Source organism: Grus americana, chromosome 5 (assembly GCF_028858705.1).
Source record: "Grus americana isolate bGruAme1 chromosome 5, bGruAme1.mat, whole genome shotgun sequence".
NCBI lineage: Eukaryota > Metazoa > Chordata > Aves > Gruiformes > Gruidae > Grus > Grus americana.
Window position 1 is genome coordinate 31,105,323 of NC_072856.1, and position 13,779 is coordinate 31,119,101.

The 13,779-nt window shown below is 37.0% G+C and overlaps 1 protein-coding gene across 4 annotated transcripts in view; it reads right to left on the reverse strand.

Annotated features, from left to right (window-relative positions):
• Positions 1-2,943: 2,943 nt before the first annotated feature.
• Positions 2,944-13,779, reverse strand: part of RBM25 (RNA binding motif protein 25) — a 36,079-nt gene continuing 25,243 nt past the window's right edge. For all 4 annotated transcript variants that reach the window (XM_054827515.1, XM_054827513.1, XM_054827516.1 and 1 more), the window contains 10 exons: positions 12,857-13,137; positions 11,739-11,961; positions 11,333-11,422; positions 9,617-9,690; positions 8,743-8,893; positions 8,046-8,370; positions 6,749-7,023; positions 6,236-6,334; positions 4,887-4,934; positions 2,944-3,802 (listed from right to left, as the gene is read on the reverse strand). In XM_054827515.1, the coding sequence (XP_054683490.1) occupies positions 3,710-3,802; positions 4,887-4,934; positions 6,236-6,334; positions 6,749-7,023; positions 8,046-8,370; positions 8,743-8,893; positions 9,617-9,690; positions 11,333-11,422; positions 11,739-11,961; positions 12,857-13,137 (1,659 nt within the window). In that variant the 3' untranslated portion in view covers positions 2,944-3,709. The remainder of the gene's footprint in view (positions 3,803-4,886; positions 4,935-6,235; positions 6,335-6,748; positions 7,024-8,045; positions 8,371-8,742; positions 8,894-9,616; positions 9,691-11,332; positions 11,423-11,738; positions 11,962-12,856; positions 13,138-13,779) is intronic.

A 13,779-nucleotide genomic window follows, 5' to 3' on the forward strand; every position in this document is an offset into this window, starting at 1 on the left:
GGCACAAAAGCATTGCACAGAAAAGTTAGGTTTTCCATGACCATTTTGACATAAATACTGAGTTTCAGTAGGTCATATGCCTATGAAGTGCATTTAAAAGAAGCCAGATTTAGACCGAAAGTGATGCCTAACCATTAACCAAATAGAAAAAACCCCCACCACCCAAGCATGGACATACAGCTGTACCAGACCATTCTCTATTATTGGTATCAGTTTGATCTATGATGAAATGTCTATTAGCAATATCTTACACCGCTCACACTGCATGGCTGCGTACCAATTTGTAAGTCTGCATGTACCACAGCCTAAATTCCTGCACAGGAAAATGTAGAGAATTTGAAACAGTGTGAGCCTATTGTGACATAAAAGCCAACAGCTTCCGGTTTTAAGTGTATCCCCTTTGTAAACTTTGTAACCTACTACTCTTGCAAGCAGCTATCTAGCAACTCCATTTATAAAAACATGAAAGGTCTAATGCTTCCCTCTCAGTAACTGGAAGGCATTTGTAGTACGAAATACGAATTCAGTAACTAAACTTACTATTCAGGGCCTCTCCCCTGCCCACATTTAGGGTCAGAATCATCTAGCTAGATGGTTAAACAGAAGCCTGCACTAAAGAGAAGGGAGGAAGGAAATGCCCAAAATTAGAAAGACCAAATCAGTATGTGAACAGGTTAAATCATTTTAAGAACAAAAAAAGTCTCTTATCAAATTAATGGTAATACAAGAATGTATCATTCTTGGTAATGGATCTTACTTGTTCATGGTTTACCATTTCTTTTCAGTCCAGATCAACAACTAATACGTCCAGTTCTGTTGTATAAATATTGGTATTTTTTCCCCCTCTATACACTACGTGTAACTTTTGAAGCACGTTTCCATCACAGAATGCATCATCCTACGGCATGCTGCACTGAATACCCAGTGGCAACACACAGGCTTTTCTCATGGATCTCATTCTCAGTATACTCTTAATCTGTGCATTCACTAACCTAACATGCAAAGTGTGTATTAAATCGCATGTGCGGACAGTAAAATGTTGTAATGTTGGCAAAAATGGCTTTCTCTACCCCAAATTTTCCAAGTTTATCTTGAAATAATTCTGTTACTGCATTTTGAAAGAAAAAGTTAACAAAGGAAAGTTACTTTCTATACAGAGAACCTCTCAGCAGTATGTAATTTGTGTCCTATCACCCAGCATCGCAGACACAAAATATGTTATCGCTGAGAAGTAATAACACTAATTTGAGTAAGAGGTAAACACTAGAAATGACTTTATAAAGGAACATTTTGCATTCTGAAGAGGAAAATTTGTTGAAGTACTTGCATAAGCCAAGTTAGAGATAGATGCTAGAGTGACCATTCCTTCCTCCTTCCACTAGTGAAGAAAACCTCAGCTTCCACAAAATTGATTTTTTAATATATTACAACTGCTTCTAAATACTTATTTACCTGGATATTTAACACTCCAGCTTAACTTTTAGATGTCTTCCTCACCCAGATGCCTTCAGTCTCCTTCAGAAAGGAAGAGTACAAGCTTATGTCCAATGCATAAATAATAGAATAGATGAATATACAGCTTTAGTTTAGGGCAGAAGAAAGTAAGCTGAAGTTTCACAACTTGAGCTTTCACTGAAGAATCTCAACAAGGACGTTAGGCAATCTGTCACACAGTGGCATTACAATGCATGTGTCGCATTTGGCTTGTTTAACTACTAAGAACGACAGCGAGAATGCCGTATTAGCAGGACGAAAAGCACTCATGAAGTTCACTCTCCCTTTTCTCTGTATTTACTACGAACAGAGCAAGTTTTGAATTTATTTAGAATTTGGAGAATTTTTGTAAATGCTGATGCAAAAATGTACGGGGAGAATGGAGAAGTAACTTCTTAGGGTAACATCAAGTTGCAGGAAAAAAAAAGGAAGGTTGCAGCATGGAAGTATGTAAAACAAAACAAACATTCTCACGCAAACTCAAGCACAACATAAAAACATCTGAGCATTACACTTCAAGTTAAAAAAAGAACATTTTGTGGTGTGTATTACAGGGATGAGAAAGAACATATTTGGATCACATCTGCATTTGAAGGCTTCTAGTCACCTGACAAAGCAGGACATAGTTTTAAAAAAAGCCCACCCCTAATTTGTGAACAGTCATTGATTCAGAAAGCAGTGTTAAATATAATCGCATGCTGCACAAGACTCCAAAAGAATGTCAGCCCTTAAATCAAATATATACATTTTTAATATCTGAAATATTTACATGGTGGAACCTTTACACGATCCCATTTGTTAAGAACAGTGTTTTCAAGTGTCCTCTCCAGATACAAAGAACTAGTAACTCAAGGTCACAGTTATGTTTTCTGAACAGGTCAACCTGTATCCTTCAGTTAAATACAATATAGAGATACTGGAACACCTTTACTTAATTTGTTTGCTAATAAGAATTGTGTTTAAAAATTAAAAATGTTTTTGAGACAGTTTGCTCCCTGGAACACAGTCCTCCTGCAATCAAAACAGCTCGTAGCACGTTATCGATTTGTTTTCTTACTCAGGTATGAGATAAAAAATGCAGTTTACAGTACATCTCATCATTTATACCATATCAGCCTATTTATAAAAATCCATACAAACAAGGCAGGAAAATATCACCCTCTTTTTGTGGACAATAGACTGCTTACAGTAGACAACAGAAGTCGGGACTCGTTTAACAGTATGGATAAAAACAAGATTTTGGCTTTGTTTGAAAACTTAGGGTTTAGTTTTTGTCAACTGCTATGGTCAGTTATATCCAAAATGGTATTTTCCTAAATACTAAAAAAATGCTTTTAAAAATAAGTCCTTTAAAAAAAAAAATCCATCTGATTATTTTGGAGACAGAAGGGATAATAGGGAAGGCCTAAAATGAAATTGAGCAGAAGGTATCCTAGGTTGTTTTAAAAAAAAAAAAAACAAAAAAACCCTCATTAAATAGCACTCACTGAATTGAGGTCCTGCTCTCGTTTTAACTGAGCAAAGAATAAAAAACTTCCTGCAATTTGCACTTTGTAGGAAAGAAGCAGAGCTTCTGCGAGAGATTAAGTTCCCAGCTTCATTAGTATTTCTAAATGGACAACAAAGTACCAAGAGTACTGCTGGTTCATATCAGAATGGAAAGTCTGAGGGAACTCCTTTTCCAGAGTCAGATGAGGGGACAAAATGAACACACAAAGCTGTTCTGTGAAAGCAGCTCAAGCCACTTATTTTTAAATTGTAATCTGATCACTCCTTAAATAAAGTGGGAGAGTATGCAAAAAAAAAAAAAAGCACTGATAAATTTGCAGTAAAATAATTTGTCTTCACCTGTAACTGATATAGTTCCACATTAAGTGCAAATGTTTTGCAAAACAGGGGCTTTTTTTTTCTTTTCTTAATATTTACAAGAATCAGAGTAACATAACAAGATTACCAGAGAGTGTGTACAGTAGCTGCAGCTTATAAAACATACCGGTAATTGTACCTTGTGAATTATAAAGAGAATCATTGCAGGATTCAGATAACTGAGAAGGGTAAAAGGGGCCTCAGAGCAGAGGACAAAAAAATTCACATTTTCTACATAAAAAAATACAGGTCTCAAGTCTCTGAGAACAGAGAAAATTCAAAGTCTTTGAATGATGGGAAAAAAAAAAGCCCAAAATTGAAATGGAACCCTAGAAGCAAGGAGAGTGCTTTATTTCACTAGACCAATCTTCTTCGCTTCTGTCTCGTATATCAACAACCTCCACATTTTGACTATGAAAACTTCAGCTTCTTCATCTAGTACCTGTAGGAAATACACATTTTACAGATTATTTTTAGGTTAGGCGTTCCGGTTACAAAGACTAATTCTAGACACATCAGAACTACAAAGTGTAATCCAAGTTAAGCCTTTGAGTGAGGCACCAGATAAAACTTCAGTGAATTTGTCTGTCCTGCATTTACGACCTGACTTGACTAGGCTCTCATTACATACTTGTATAATGCAGCTGTTGAGCACAAACAGATAAAAGTACCAGTATCCTAGTCTCCAAAAGTGGCTTGGGAAGAGGCAGAGAAACAGCAGGCTTGGGAAGAATGTAAGAACACAACATACACATGTGGTATTTTCCCTTAATTCTCTCCTAGTCTCTGCTCATTTTCAGCTTGGAACTTCCTTGGATATTTATTAAGTCATCAATGGATTTCTCTTCCCTGAGCTTATTATCCAGGCTTTTCTTGACTCTATGCAAACTTTTAGCATGCACATCTCTGAGGAAGTTCCCCAGGTGACCTACTAGTCACACCAAGAACAACCTACTAAATTCTGCTATGCAACTGGCTCCTACCAATTCTGCCTCCAAGTTTTCTCATTGGAAGAGAGTGAACAATTAGGTTTTATTTGCCTTTCAGCGTATGAAAACATGGTGAAACAGTAGCATTATTTTATAAAGTTTCTCTCTTCCAACACCAGGCAAAAAAGAGCTTTTGCTCTTCTAGAGAAAAATCACCTTTTTTTTCCCCTCATTAATTAGGAATAGATTAAACCAGTAATTATAAAAATCTAGAGAAAGAATAAAAGTTTCTATTTCTGATACAGTTCTGTTATTGTTGATTTTTACCTCTACTGTTAGGGACAGAATCTTCCACATTTCTGAATACTGAGAAATTCTGAACAGGGATCAGTAATTTCTACCTAGATGCTGTAACTGCAAAACCATGCCTGTGCTAGCATGATCTGTTTAATCAAAACAGCTTTCATATCTAATGCACATTTTCTATGCACGTTCTGTGAAGGCCAAATATTTCTGTTATGGACTCCTATTTCACACAATTGACTATTAGCTTCGGTATGATGTAGAAGATCTATCAGTGACACAATTTCTGCTTACCATGGCAACATCATCCAGTATGCTCTGTGGTGAACTGTGAGCCATAACCTGAAAGAAACAAATGGTTTTAGACTGAAAACTCAGAGTAAACCATGCAGAGATCTTTGGACAAAACCCAGTTACTTCTCAAGGATTTTGAATGCTTTGCACATACAAAAAAAAAGTATTTCCAGTTCATTAGTCCCCAGTATTAGCCAGGGCAAAAGCTAGTATTAACCTACATCAGATTCCGTGATAGTGAGTGCTAGTTTACAGCTAGTTACTGAGGAACAAGTTTCAGGAAGCTCCAGAGATTTAACAGGTCTTGTATTTGCTGTTTATTCTTACATCTCCAAATAAGCTCTCCTAATTTAAGGAATAAGCTCCCTTCCTTCAACAATGAATTCCTAATGGAAGACAAAGGCAAAATTCTTCCTGTATCACTCTTCATAACAGGCAGATAGAAAATTCAGTTAAGTATTTAAATTTTTTTTTTCCAGAACCAAGTAAGTTGTCTTTCAACACTAGAAAATGGCATTTTTAAAATATATATATAATTTAAGCTTGGCAAATATTCAACCTCTAACTTTTTACTTTCTACCTGTGCCACAAAACTATCACTTACTTTGTCTCTTATACAGTAGCCATAAAAGACAAACCAAGACAAACCATTATCAACGCGAGTGCCATGAAAGCTGAAAAGACTTTTTGGAATTCCCTATTGATGAAAAACCACAGAATTGTTGTGACAGATTTCAAAAGGCAAGTTACTAGAATTTAGTTTGTAATTTGACTGAAGAAGCTACGCAGAGTTTGGTTTAAACAAGTCATGCAATGGCTGAAAAGTATACCAGAATGACTTCTAATGCTAACTCTAAAACCTTAGTATTTGCTTACCACTAAAGCAACAACAGCATCTAAAAAGCTTTTTAAGAAGTTAATCTAAAAATGTATGTAAAAATCAAGCTACTGGCTTTTTTGTCCCCCTGAATTCACACAAATCCTATTTTTAAGTTAAAAATGTTAATGGCCAATGAGATGTTAACTGTGAAACCTAATGAGAAAACCATGAGTTAAAACAGCTGCTCTTGTCAACCGCTCATTTCTTCAATCCAGTTCCATACATTTATCTAACAGATAACAGAGATCATCTAGCACATACATATTGTGCATAAGCATTAAAGGAGGTAACTTTTAAAACATTAGGGTGCATATTGATTCCCAGTACAGCAACTGTATCTGCTGACCAATACCGTAGATTACAGAGAAGCTAAGAACAGACTGCCTTCAAATACAGATACTGCAGCCATTGCTACAGCTTGAACAGGGAGCAAACCCCAGACTTCACATGGTAAGTGGAAGATATTAACCTTAGAACAGACAAAGTCAACTAGCGTGGCTTCTTCTTCACCAATATATTCTATTATTTTCTTGTTGATCCACGGTCTAATTCGACGTTCCATTAGTGTCTGGAAAAAAGAAAAAAAAAAACAATCATAATTTCCATAAACTTTACTGTCTTGAAACAATACTGCCAGATTGCAAACGATACACTTAGCTACCAATGAGATAACCCCTAGCGATCTGGCATCTGCAAGTGTTTCTGACAGCCATTCAAACATGTTTTTACAGGACCTTTTCCCCCCCTTCCATAAAACTGCTAGACAATTTGTAGCAACAATTCAGGAGACACTAAACAAAAATAAGCAGGCATACTTCAGAGTAAGTATTGTAATGGACACGAAATACAGTACTCAAGTTTGATTCTATTTGATGCTGCTGCTGCAATCCACTGGCATCCCAGGAACATTGTTTTTCTATTTAATTCCAAGGTTTGTTTGGAAAAAATTACATTTTTTTTGTGAATGGTTAAATCAACTTACTGAATCCACAATTGACCAGTCAAGAGGATAAGCAAAGAGCTCTGGTTTTGCTGTGGGAATCTTCTCAATGAGACTCTTAATATGTTTACGTTTTTCTTCTGTATTGACACTGCCTTTGATATTGCTTTTATCTTCTTCTCCATAATCCAGGGGGACAAGTTTCCTTTTCCGGGGCACATCATCACTGTCTTCGTCATCAAATTTATTGAAAACACTATCGACAGCAAGCTTCTTCCTTTTTACAGCATTGGGCTGATTAGGACTATTGCAGGCACCTAGAACCCAAAAGACAGAATAACACATTCATAAACTGCAACTTAAGCTAGTTTGCTCTTCACACATTTCTTGAGGAATATTGGTTTGTATGTTATATAAATGTCTGTGAATGCCTAGAATCAGCATTTCAACCTCACTGGCAAAAAGAGGTAAAGATCTCAAACTGAGTTTATTCAAGATTTTTGACTGAAATTTGAAAAATAGGGTCTGTCTTCTCTGCATTGAAACCAATTAGCACCCTCACTGAGGGAGGGCTATAGCATGAGTTCAAACCCTAGCAGAGCACAGAAGTGAAAGGTTGCAATGAATCTAGCTGTAGGAAAAGCGTTAATCAGTTAGCTTAATACCGTACAGTCTCTCTTCATTCAAGATGTAACACAGTGTGAGCTCAAACTGCAGCCCCGGTATAATTTAATCAAAATAATAAATAATAAATGCACAAACCTTCTGGAATATAAATATCCTTAGGTCTGCTGCTCAGAATTTTTTTTTTTTTTAAAACACTACAAAATTGGTGAAGTACTAAGGAACTCTACACTTGTGTTGCATCTGCAACTGTCATCAATTCATTGTGCTACTCTTAAGAAAAATAATCTAAATTTTCAGTTTTCTTCATTTAAAAGGGTCTGTGTGAATAAACATAAGAAGTATCTAGGGCTTAAATCTAACATATACTTACATCAATGAAAAGTAGCAATGAGTTTTAAAAGAGATATTTAGAAATCTATTAAGGCAAAAAAGCATGTGGAAGTTACTAATCCCAGCTCCGAGCGTTCCTAAAAAAATTAAGCCTTGAGGATGCCAAAACTTCCCTCCCTTTTTCCCCTCCAGATTTTGGAATAAGCGAGATCTATAGAAGGTATCTTCTGGATAGGAGAAATCAAGCACAGTGTCTGGGTAACAACAACTCGATATAAGTATGTCAAAAATACAATGTATTTGGAAAACTGTGTGGCTACTCCGCTTGGCATTCTTTTCATTCTGATCCCATATGGAACATTAAAATAAAATGTAAACTTGCCCAATTTGAGGCTGAGTCCTATTTTGGGCCGATGCTCCTCCGGCTGCTGTTGATCAGGTGAATTTTCATGAGGGATAATAATGCCACAGGGAGATTCATCACCAGGTGTGTTAGGGGTTGCATTTCCACTAGCAGAGGAAACGGATGGGGCAGAACTGATGGGTCGTAAAGTTGGTTTAAGGCAGGGCTTTTGTTCAGGCTCCTCCTCCTCTTCCTCCGGCTCTTCTCTTTTTTCCTCTTTTTCTGCCTTTTCTTCCTCTTCCTCCTCAGATTCTGGCTCTTGTTTTATTTGTGGCTGCCTACGCCGCTCAGCCTCCTGCTCCATCTACAATGACACAGACAATTAGCAAAAAAGAAGCTTTCTCAAAAATAGCACTGTTTGAAAAGAATCTAAAAGACCCTCTGTTTCCTGAAGAAGTCTCTGTTAATCAAGAACAAATACATGCAACTACTGCCATTATAGTCAGAAATACTGATTAATCCAAATTTGTTTTCTAGATCTATGTTTGGATGGAGTTAGAAAAGTTATTTTTTTGTTTCCGGTGTTCTTACTGTTTATCTGGACTCCTTTTAAAGAAAAAGTGAACAGAGCAAATATTAACTATCACATCTCTTACACAATTTTGCTCAATACCACCAGAATACCAGGGACTTCCCCCCGCCCTTTCTCTCTCCTGTCAGACCAACAGCTACTTACCCTCTGGAGTTCTGCATCTGGATCTGGGTGTCCTTCTGCCAGAAGACGCTGCCTAATTTCTTCTAATTCTTCCTTTTCCCTTTTTCTATCCCGTTCATCTGCTTCCATCTCTTTCTCCCTGTCTCGTAGCCTCTTCTGAAGAGCACTACCCCTACAAAAAATATGGATTTTGTACTTCAAAGAACATTCCAATGAGAAGGCTGTACCACAATACAAGAAATACCTCATACAGATGTACCTTCCACTAAATGAAAATAAGACTCAAAAACATCTAGTGTCCTCTATTTTTGTAATAGAAGAATCTAAGATACTAGTTCCCTACATTACTAAGCAGAATTTACCCCATCACATTAAACAGATGTAGAGAATGTGACTGCTGATCTTAGAAAAAAAGAATCAAATTATCTTACAGGTTTTTACTTGACAAGAACCAGTTCTGCTAAATTAGTCTGATGCAAATTTTAGTTAGACCCATGCTGAAGGACCTTCTCCATCCTTTACAGAGTTAACAAGCTTATTCTTTGTACAATTTAGAGCTTGCTTGTAGTGAATTTTTAGAGACATTCTGGATCCCTTCTCTCTGCCTCCATCACCTTATTTTGGCATTACACTGACCTCTGCTCCACCTCACCCACAAGTTAAATGATAGGAAGGAGCAGCTACTCCCAAGCTTTAACAAGTAGCAGTAAGGCGTTCCCCTTTTCCCTCTGGCACTTACCAGGTGACACTGAAATAATTTAGATAATTATATGACCCTTACATTGCCACATAATCACTCAACTATAAATTCCGTAAGCCTCTGCCAACAAATTTCACAACTGCATTAAAACTAACAACAAAGATTTTATTGTTAGGAATCAGTATGAAGATATACCTGTAGTATTTTGGATCATCTCTGTCATCATCATAATCTTCTAAGAATTCTTTTAACCGTTTGGCTTCTTTTGCCTGCAAGAAATTGAAACATAAAGTAATGTTATAAAAGGATTCCTGGTTTTCCTTCCTAGAGTTTAAAATTTAGTAATATCATTAGTAAGTTAATTTAATATCTACTATGCTTCAAAGTAAGAATACAGAGTTTTCCATACAGAAAATTGAAAGGGTTTGGAATTGCATCACCTTCCAGGGACCAGTCAACTTGCTCTATGTTCAATAGCAGATAGTACATCCATTAGGTCCACTGAGATCATGTCTCTGATTAGCAGACTACAGTTCTGGTATTAGCATTTCAAAGGGTTTTAAAATATATCCCCCCCCCCCCTTTTTTTTTTTTACATCAAAGAGGAAGATCAAACTTCCTGTTCTTCAAATCCATAAGTCTGGTATTGGATATTTTAACATGGGAGTTTAAGTGAATTTTATCAGTACTGTTTTGTTTCAAGAGCTTTACTTTAAAAAAAATAAAAGATTTAGTTATGCACAGAAACTAATCTAATAGATACTTCTAGGATAAGCACTGTCCTGTTGTGTTACTACTCCAAACCATGTAGCGCTGTACTAACGCATGGCCCAAAACTGAAGAGGGCAATGGGGACAGAGAGGAGAGAATTTTTCCCCCCTCTGGTAAAATGAAAAAAAGAAAGCACTTCTTTAAGGAGAATATAAATTAGGGCACTCAAACCTGTATCCAAGCAGTATTGTTAAACCAACAGTACGATATTTCTACAATAATGATTTTGAGAAACAAATTATGGTTGTAAGTTCAGCACCAAATTTAACACCAGTCTCTACACAACTGCCATCCATAGCCAGCATCCAGGAAAATCATGAATAGAAAATATCTCTGAGTCAAATCTGAAACATTTTTTCCCCTCTCAAGCATTTAGGGGGAAAAATTAGATTCCAATTAAACAATGTATTTTCTAATTTTCTTCCCCTCCCTCCCCTGCTGTGTCTCTCTGCATATTTAGCTCTGAAGCAATTCCCAATCCATCTGCTACTTAGAACTCTCTCATATCTTCTCTCCTTCTCTGGGAGAACTGTGAAGTGAAATAACACCACCATAATTTAAAATAGCTTATTTACGCTTTAGCACAAAACTATGAGATTACAAGAGTATCTATCTTCCAAAGATGTCTTTTTGGACAAAACTTCCAAGCATTACATTCATAACTGATAATTTCATAACTAATGAACAGAAGACAGAAATTTGCAAAGTGCTTAGATATATTATAGAGTATTATAGAAGGTTCAGGCATGTGAGCAGGTTGGAAGTGAAAAGACTGGTTTAGTTCCACCTGCATGACAGAACATACAGTAGGTTTTGCTACAAATCTGTCACAGATACAGGTTACAGATGTAATAGTGCGTGATGATCAAACCACAGTATTTTGCAGCTGCCTACTTCTCATTCTTTTGTCTTCACAAGACCAAGCCACTAGGCTTAGTTTTCCAGATTCTCAATAGTACTCCCACTTATTAAACATCTTCTGTTTCAAGTCTATTAACTTTTGTATAAAAACATACATGGTGTTTATACAAAATGAGAGCTCCATTATTATCCATAAAGACAGCAGGAGAATGTTGCATTCTAAATGGGACACAAAGAACAAGGAGGGGGGGGAATTACAAGTAAAACTTTAAGCCTTACCATTTCCCTTCTTCTTTCCTCTTCCCTTTCAGCCTCTTTTTCGTATTCTCGACTTTTCTTCCGTTCTCTGATTTCCCAGTTTTTAAGACGCTACAACAGAAGAAAAGACACACACTCCAATCTCAAGAACGTTAAGAACAGTGGTACTACTCTGAAGTTAGTTTGGATTATTGTTTAAAACCAACTGCATTAAAATTAAGTTAATTAGTTATAACTTAAAATGCCAGAATAAGTCGTCCAAAGTTGTTCTGACAGTGACTTCTGCCCCAATTCATGTAGTCAAAGGTTTAAAAGTGTATTTAGGAAAAGAAGAGGGAGAAGGAATGACGTATTTTAGAGTAGACGACTTCTAATAACCCCTCAGAAACATTTTTTTCTTTAAGGAACCTTAAAAACGTCAACCTACCTCTTGATATGCAGCTTCTTTTTCCCGCAGTTTCCTCTCTAGTTTTCGGCGTTCATAGGCATCTTCTTCATCTTCTTCTCGGTCTCTCTTCTTATCCTTCTCCCGTTCTCGTTCCCGTTCTCGTTCTCTTTCCCTCTCTCGTTCTCGTTCTCTTTCCCTCTCTCGTTCTCGTTCTCTTTCCCTCTCTCGTTCTCGTTCTCTTTCTCTGTCTCTGCTTTTTTCTCTGAAGGAAGGAAAAAGTCTGAAGTTAAGTACAGAGCCTTCCTCTCCACTCAATCAAGTCATTTAAGTTCAAATGCATAATGCACTACTTATAGCATCTTGCAAGTTATTCTTCTCCTGCAACTATACAAGATGATTAGCTGATATAGCAGTGGGCATAAATCAGTATTTCTGATGTATTAAAAAAACATTTACCTAAAAATCATTGTTTGAGCACTAAATAGTGATATCTACAGAAACTAAGTGTGAGCACATGGCAATTCTATCAGATTGTGTTAGTAGTTCTTTGTAAGTAACTGACAACTAAAAAACTCATAAAGGGTATGCTTAATAAATCCTTCATGTTTACGTGGCTTACAGAAAAACTAAATCATCTTGTCAGTAGGGTTCAAAAGTGAAACAGCTATTTTTTCTATGGTGAAGAAAGAAAAAGCAGCATCTAGAGCCTAACATGATTAGTTACAGTTTAAGACTGACAGAAGAGTCCCCTTGCTTTTAGTAAAAAGTCAAAAACAAAAAAACCCACTCCAAAATAAACCCCACATACCAAAGGAAAAGGTAAAACCTACTTATGTTTGTGGTATCTTTTAGCTTATAAGAATCTCAAGTAAGAATAAAGCTACCCATGAAAAAATAAGAGATTTGAGATAAAACTAATATGCTTAAGTCATGGTTGGGTGGCTGCTTACTGCATATTGCAGTCCTTATTCCAATGCTGCAGAGGAAATCAAGTATTCTTCCAATTTGTGTAAATACACCACTTTCTATAATTTTGATTTCCTGTTTTTACTTGTCATCTTTGAAAAGGACCATTCTCTTTTGAGTGGCTGAACTAGACGCACTGAGTAAACAGCACAAGGAAAAACTGAAATAAATAGCAACTCAAGTACATTTACCTTGATCTGCTCCGATCCTTGTTGCGATCTGAACTCCTTTCACGATCTCTGTCACGATCTCGGTCTCGTTCGCGGTCTCTGTCTCGGTCCTTAGTTCGATCACGATCCCTATCTCGCTCTCGTTCACGCTCCCGTTCCTTCTCCTTCTCTCGTTCACGCTCCCTCTCTCTTTCACGCTCCCTCCTTTCTCGTTCACGCTCTCGTTCCCTTTCTCTTTCTCTGCGTTCTTTTTCAATTTCCTGTCTTTCTTTCTCCTTTTTGCCTTTTTCCTCCTCCAGTTTCTAAAAACCAACAAGAGAACTTTCATAGTTAATTCTGTAGTTAGAGGAACTAGATATTCCCGGCGCAACACACAAGGCTGGTAATGGAAATACCAAAACCGCCACTGATTTTAAAATATTAAATAGGGTTTTGTGGGTATTTTTTGGAACTCATAAGTATGAAATCAAAATGCAGCAATCACAAGACTAAGTTTCGTGCAAAAGCATAGATCTACACAGACCAGCAATCTCCAACCTTAGCAGAGTAGGGCTGGCCTTGTATTATAAGCTGACTAAACTGCACATACACAGTGCACTGCCAGTCGTAATTCAGATGGGCAACAAATTCCATTGGCCCTATAAGCCCCTTAGGTACGAGCAAAGTGAACTTCTAGCTGATAAAATTAATTCCGTTCACCTAGGAAAATACATTTCAGTGGAATGCTTACTGGGACAGTGAGTCGTTTCCCAGAAGTCTTGACAGACCAAAACCGTCCTATATGAAAACTTGGGTAAAGAAATTTATCCACTTACACGTGGTGCATGTGGTTAAACAGTGAAGAGAGCTGCAACCTTTCCCCTTTTCCCTCCCTAAAAAAGTTCTAACATTTCATTGGTAAGAACTGGACTCTGCAGAATGGAATCCTTAACTTCCACCACTGC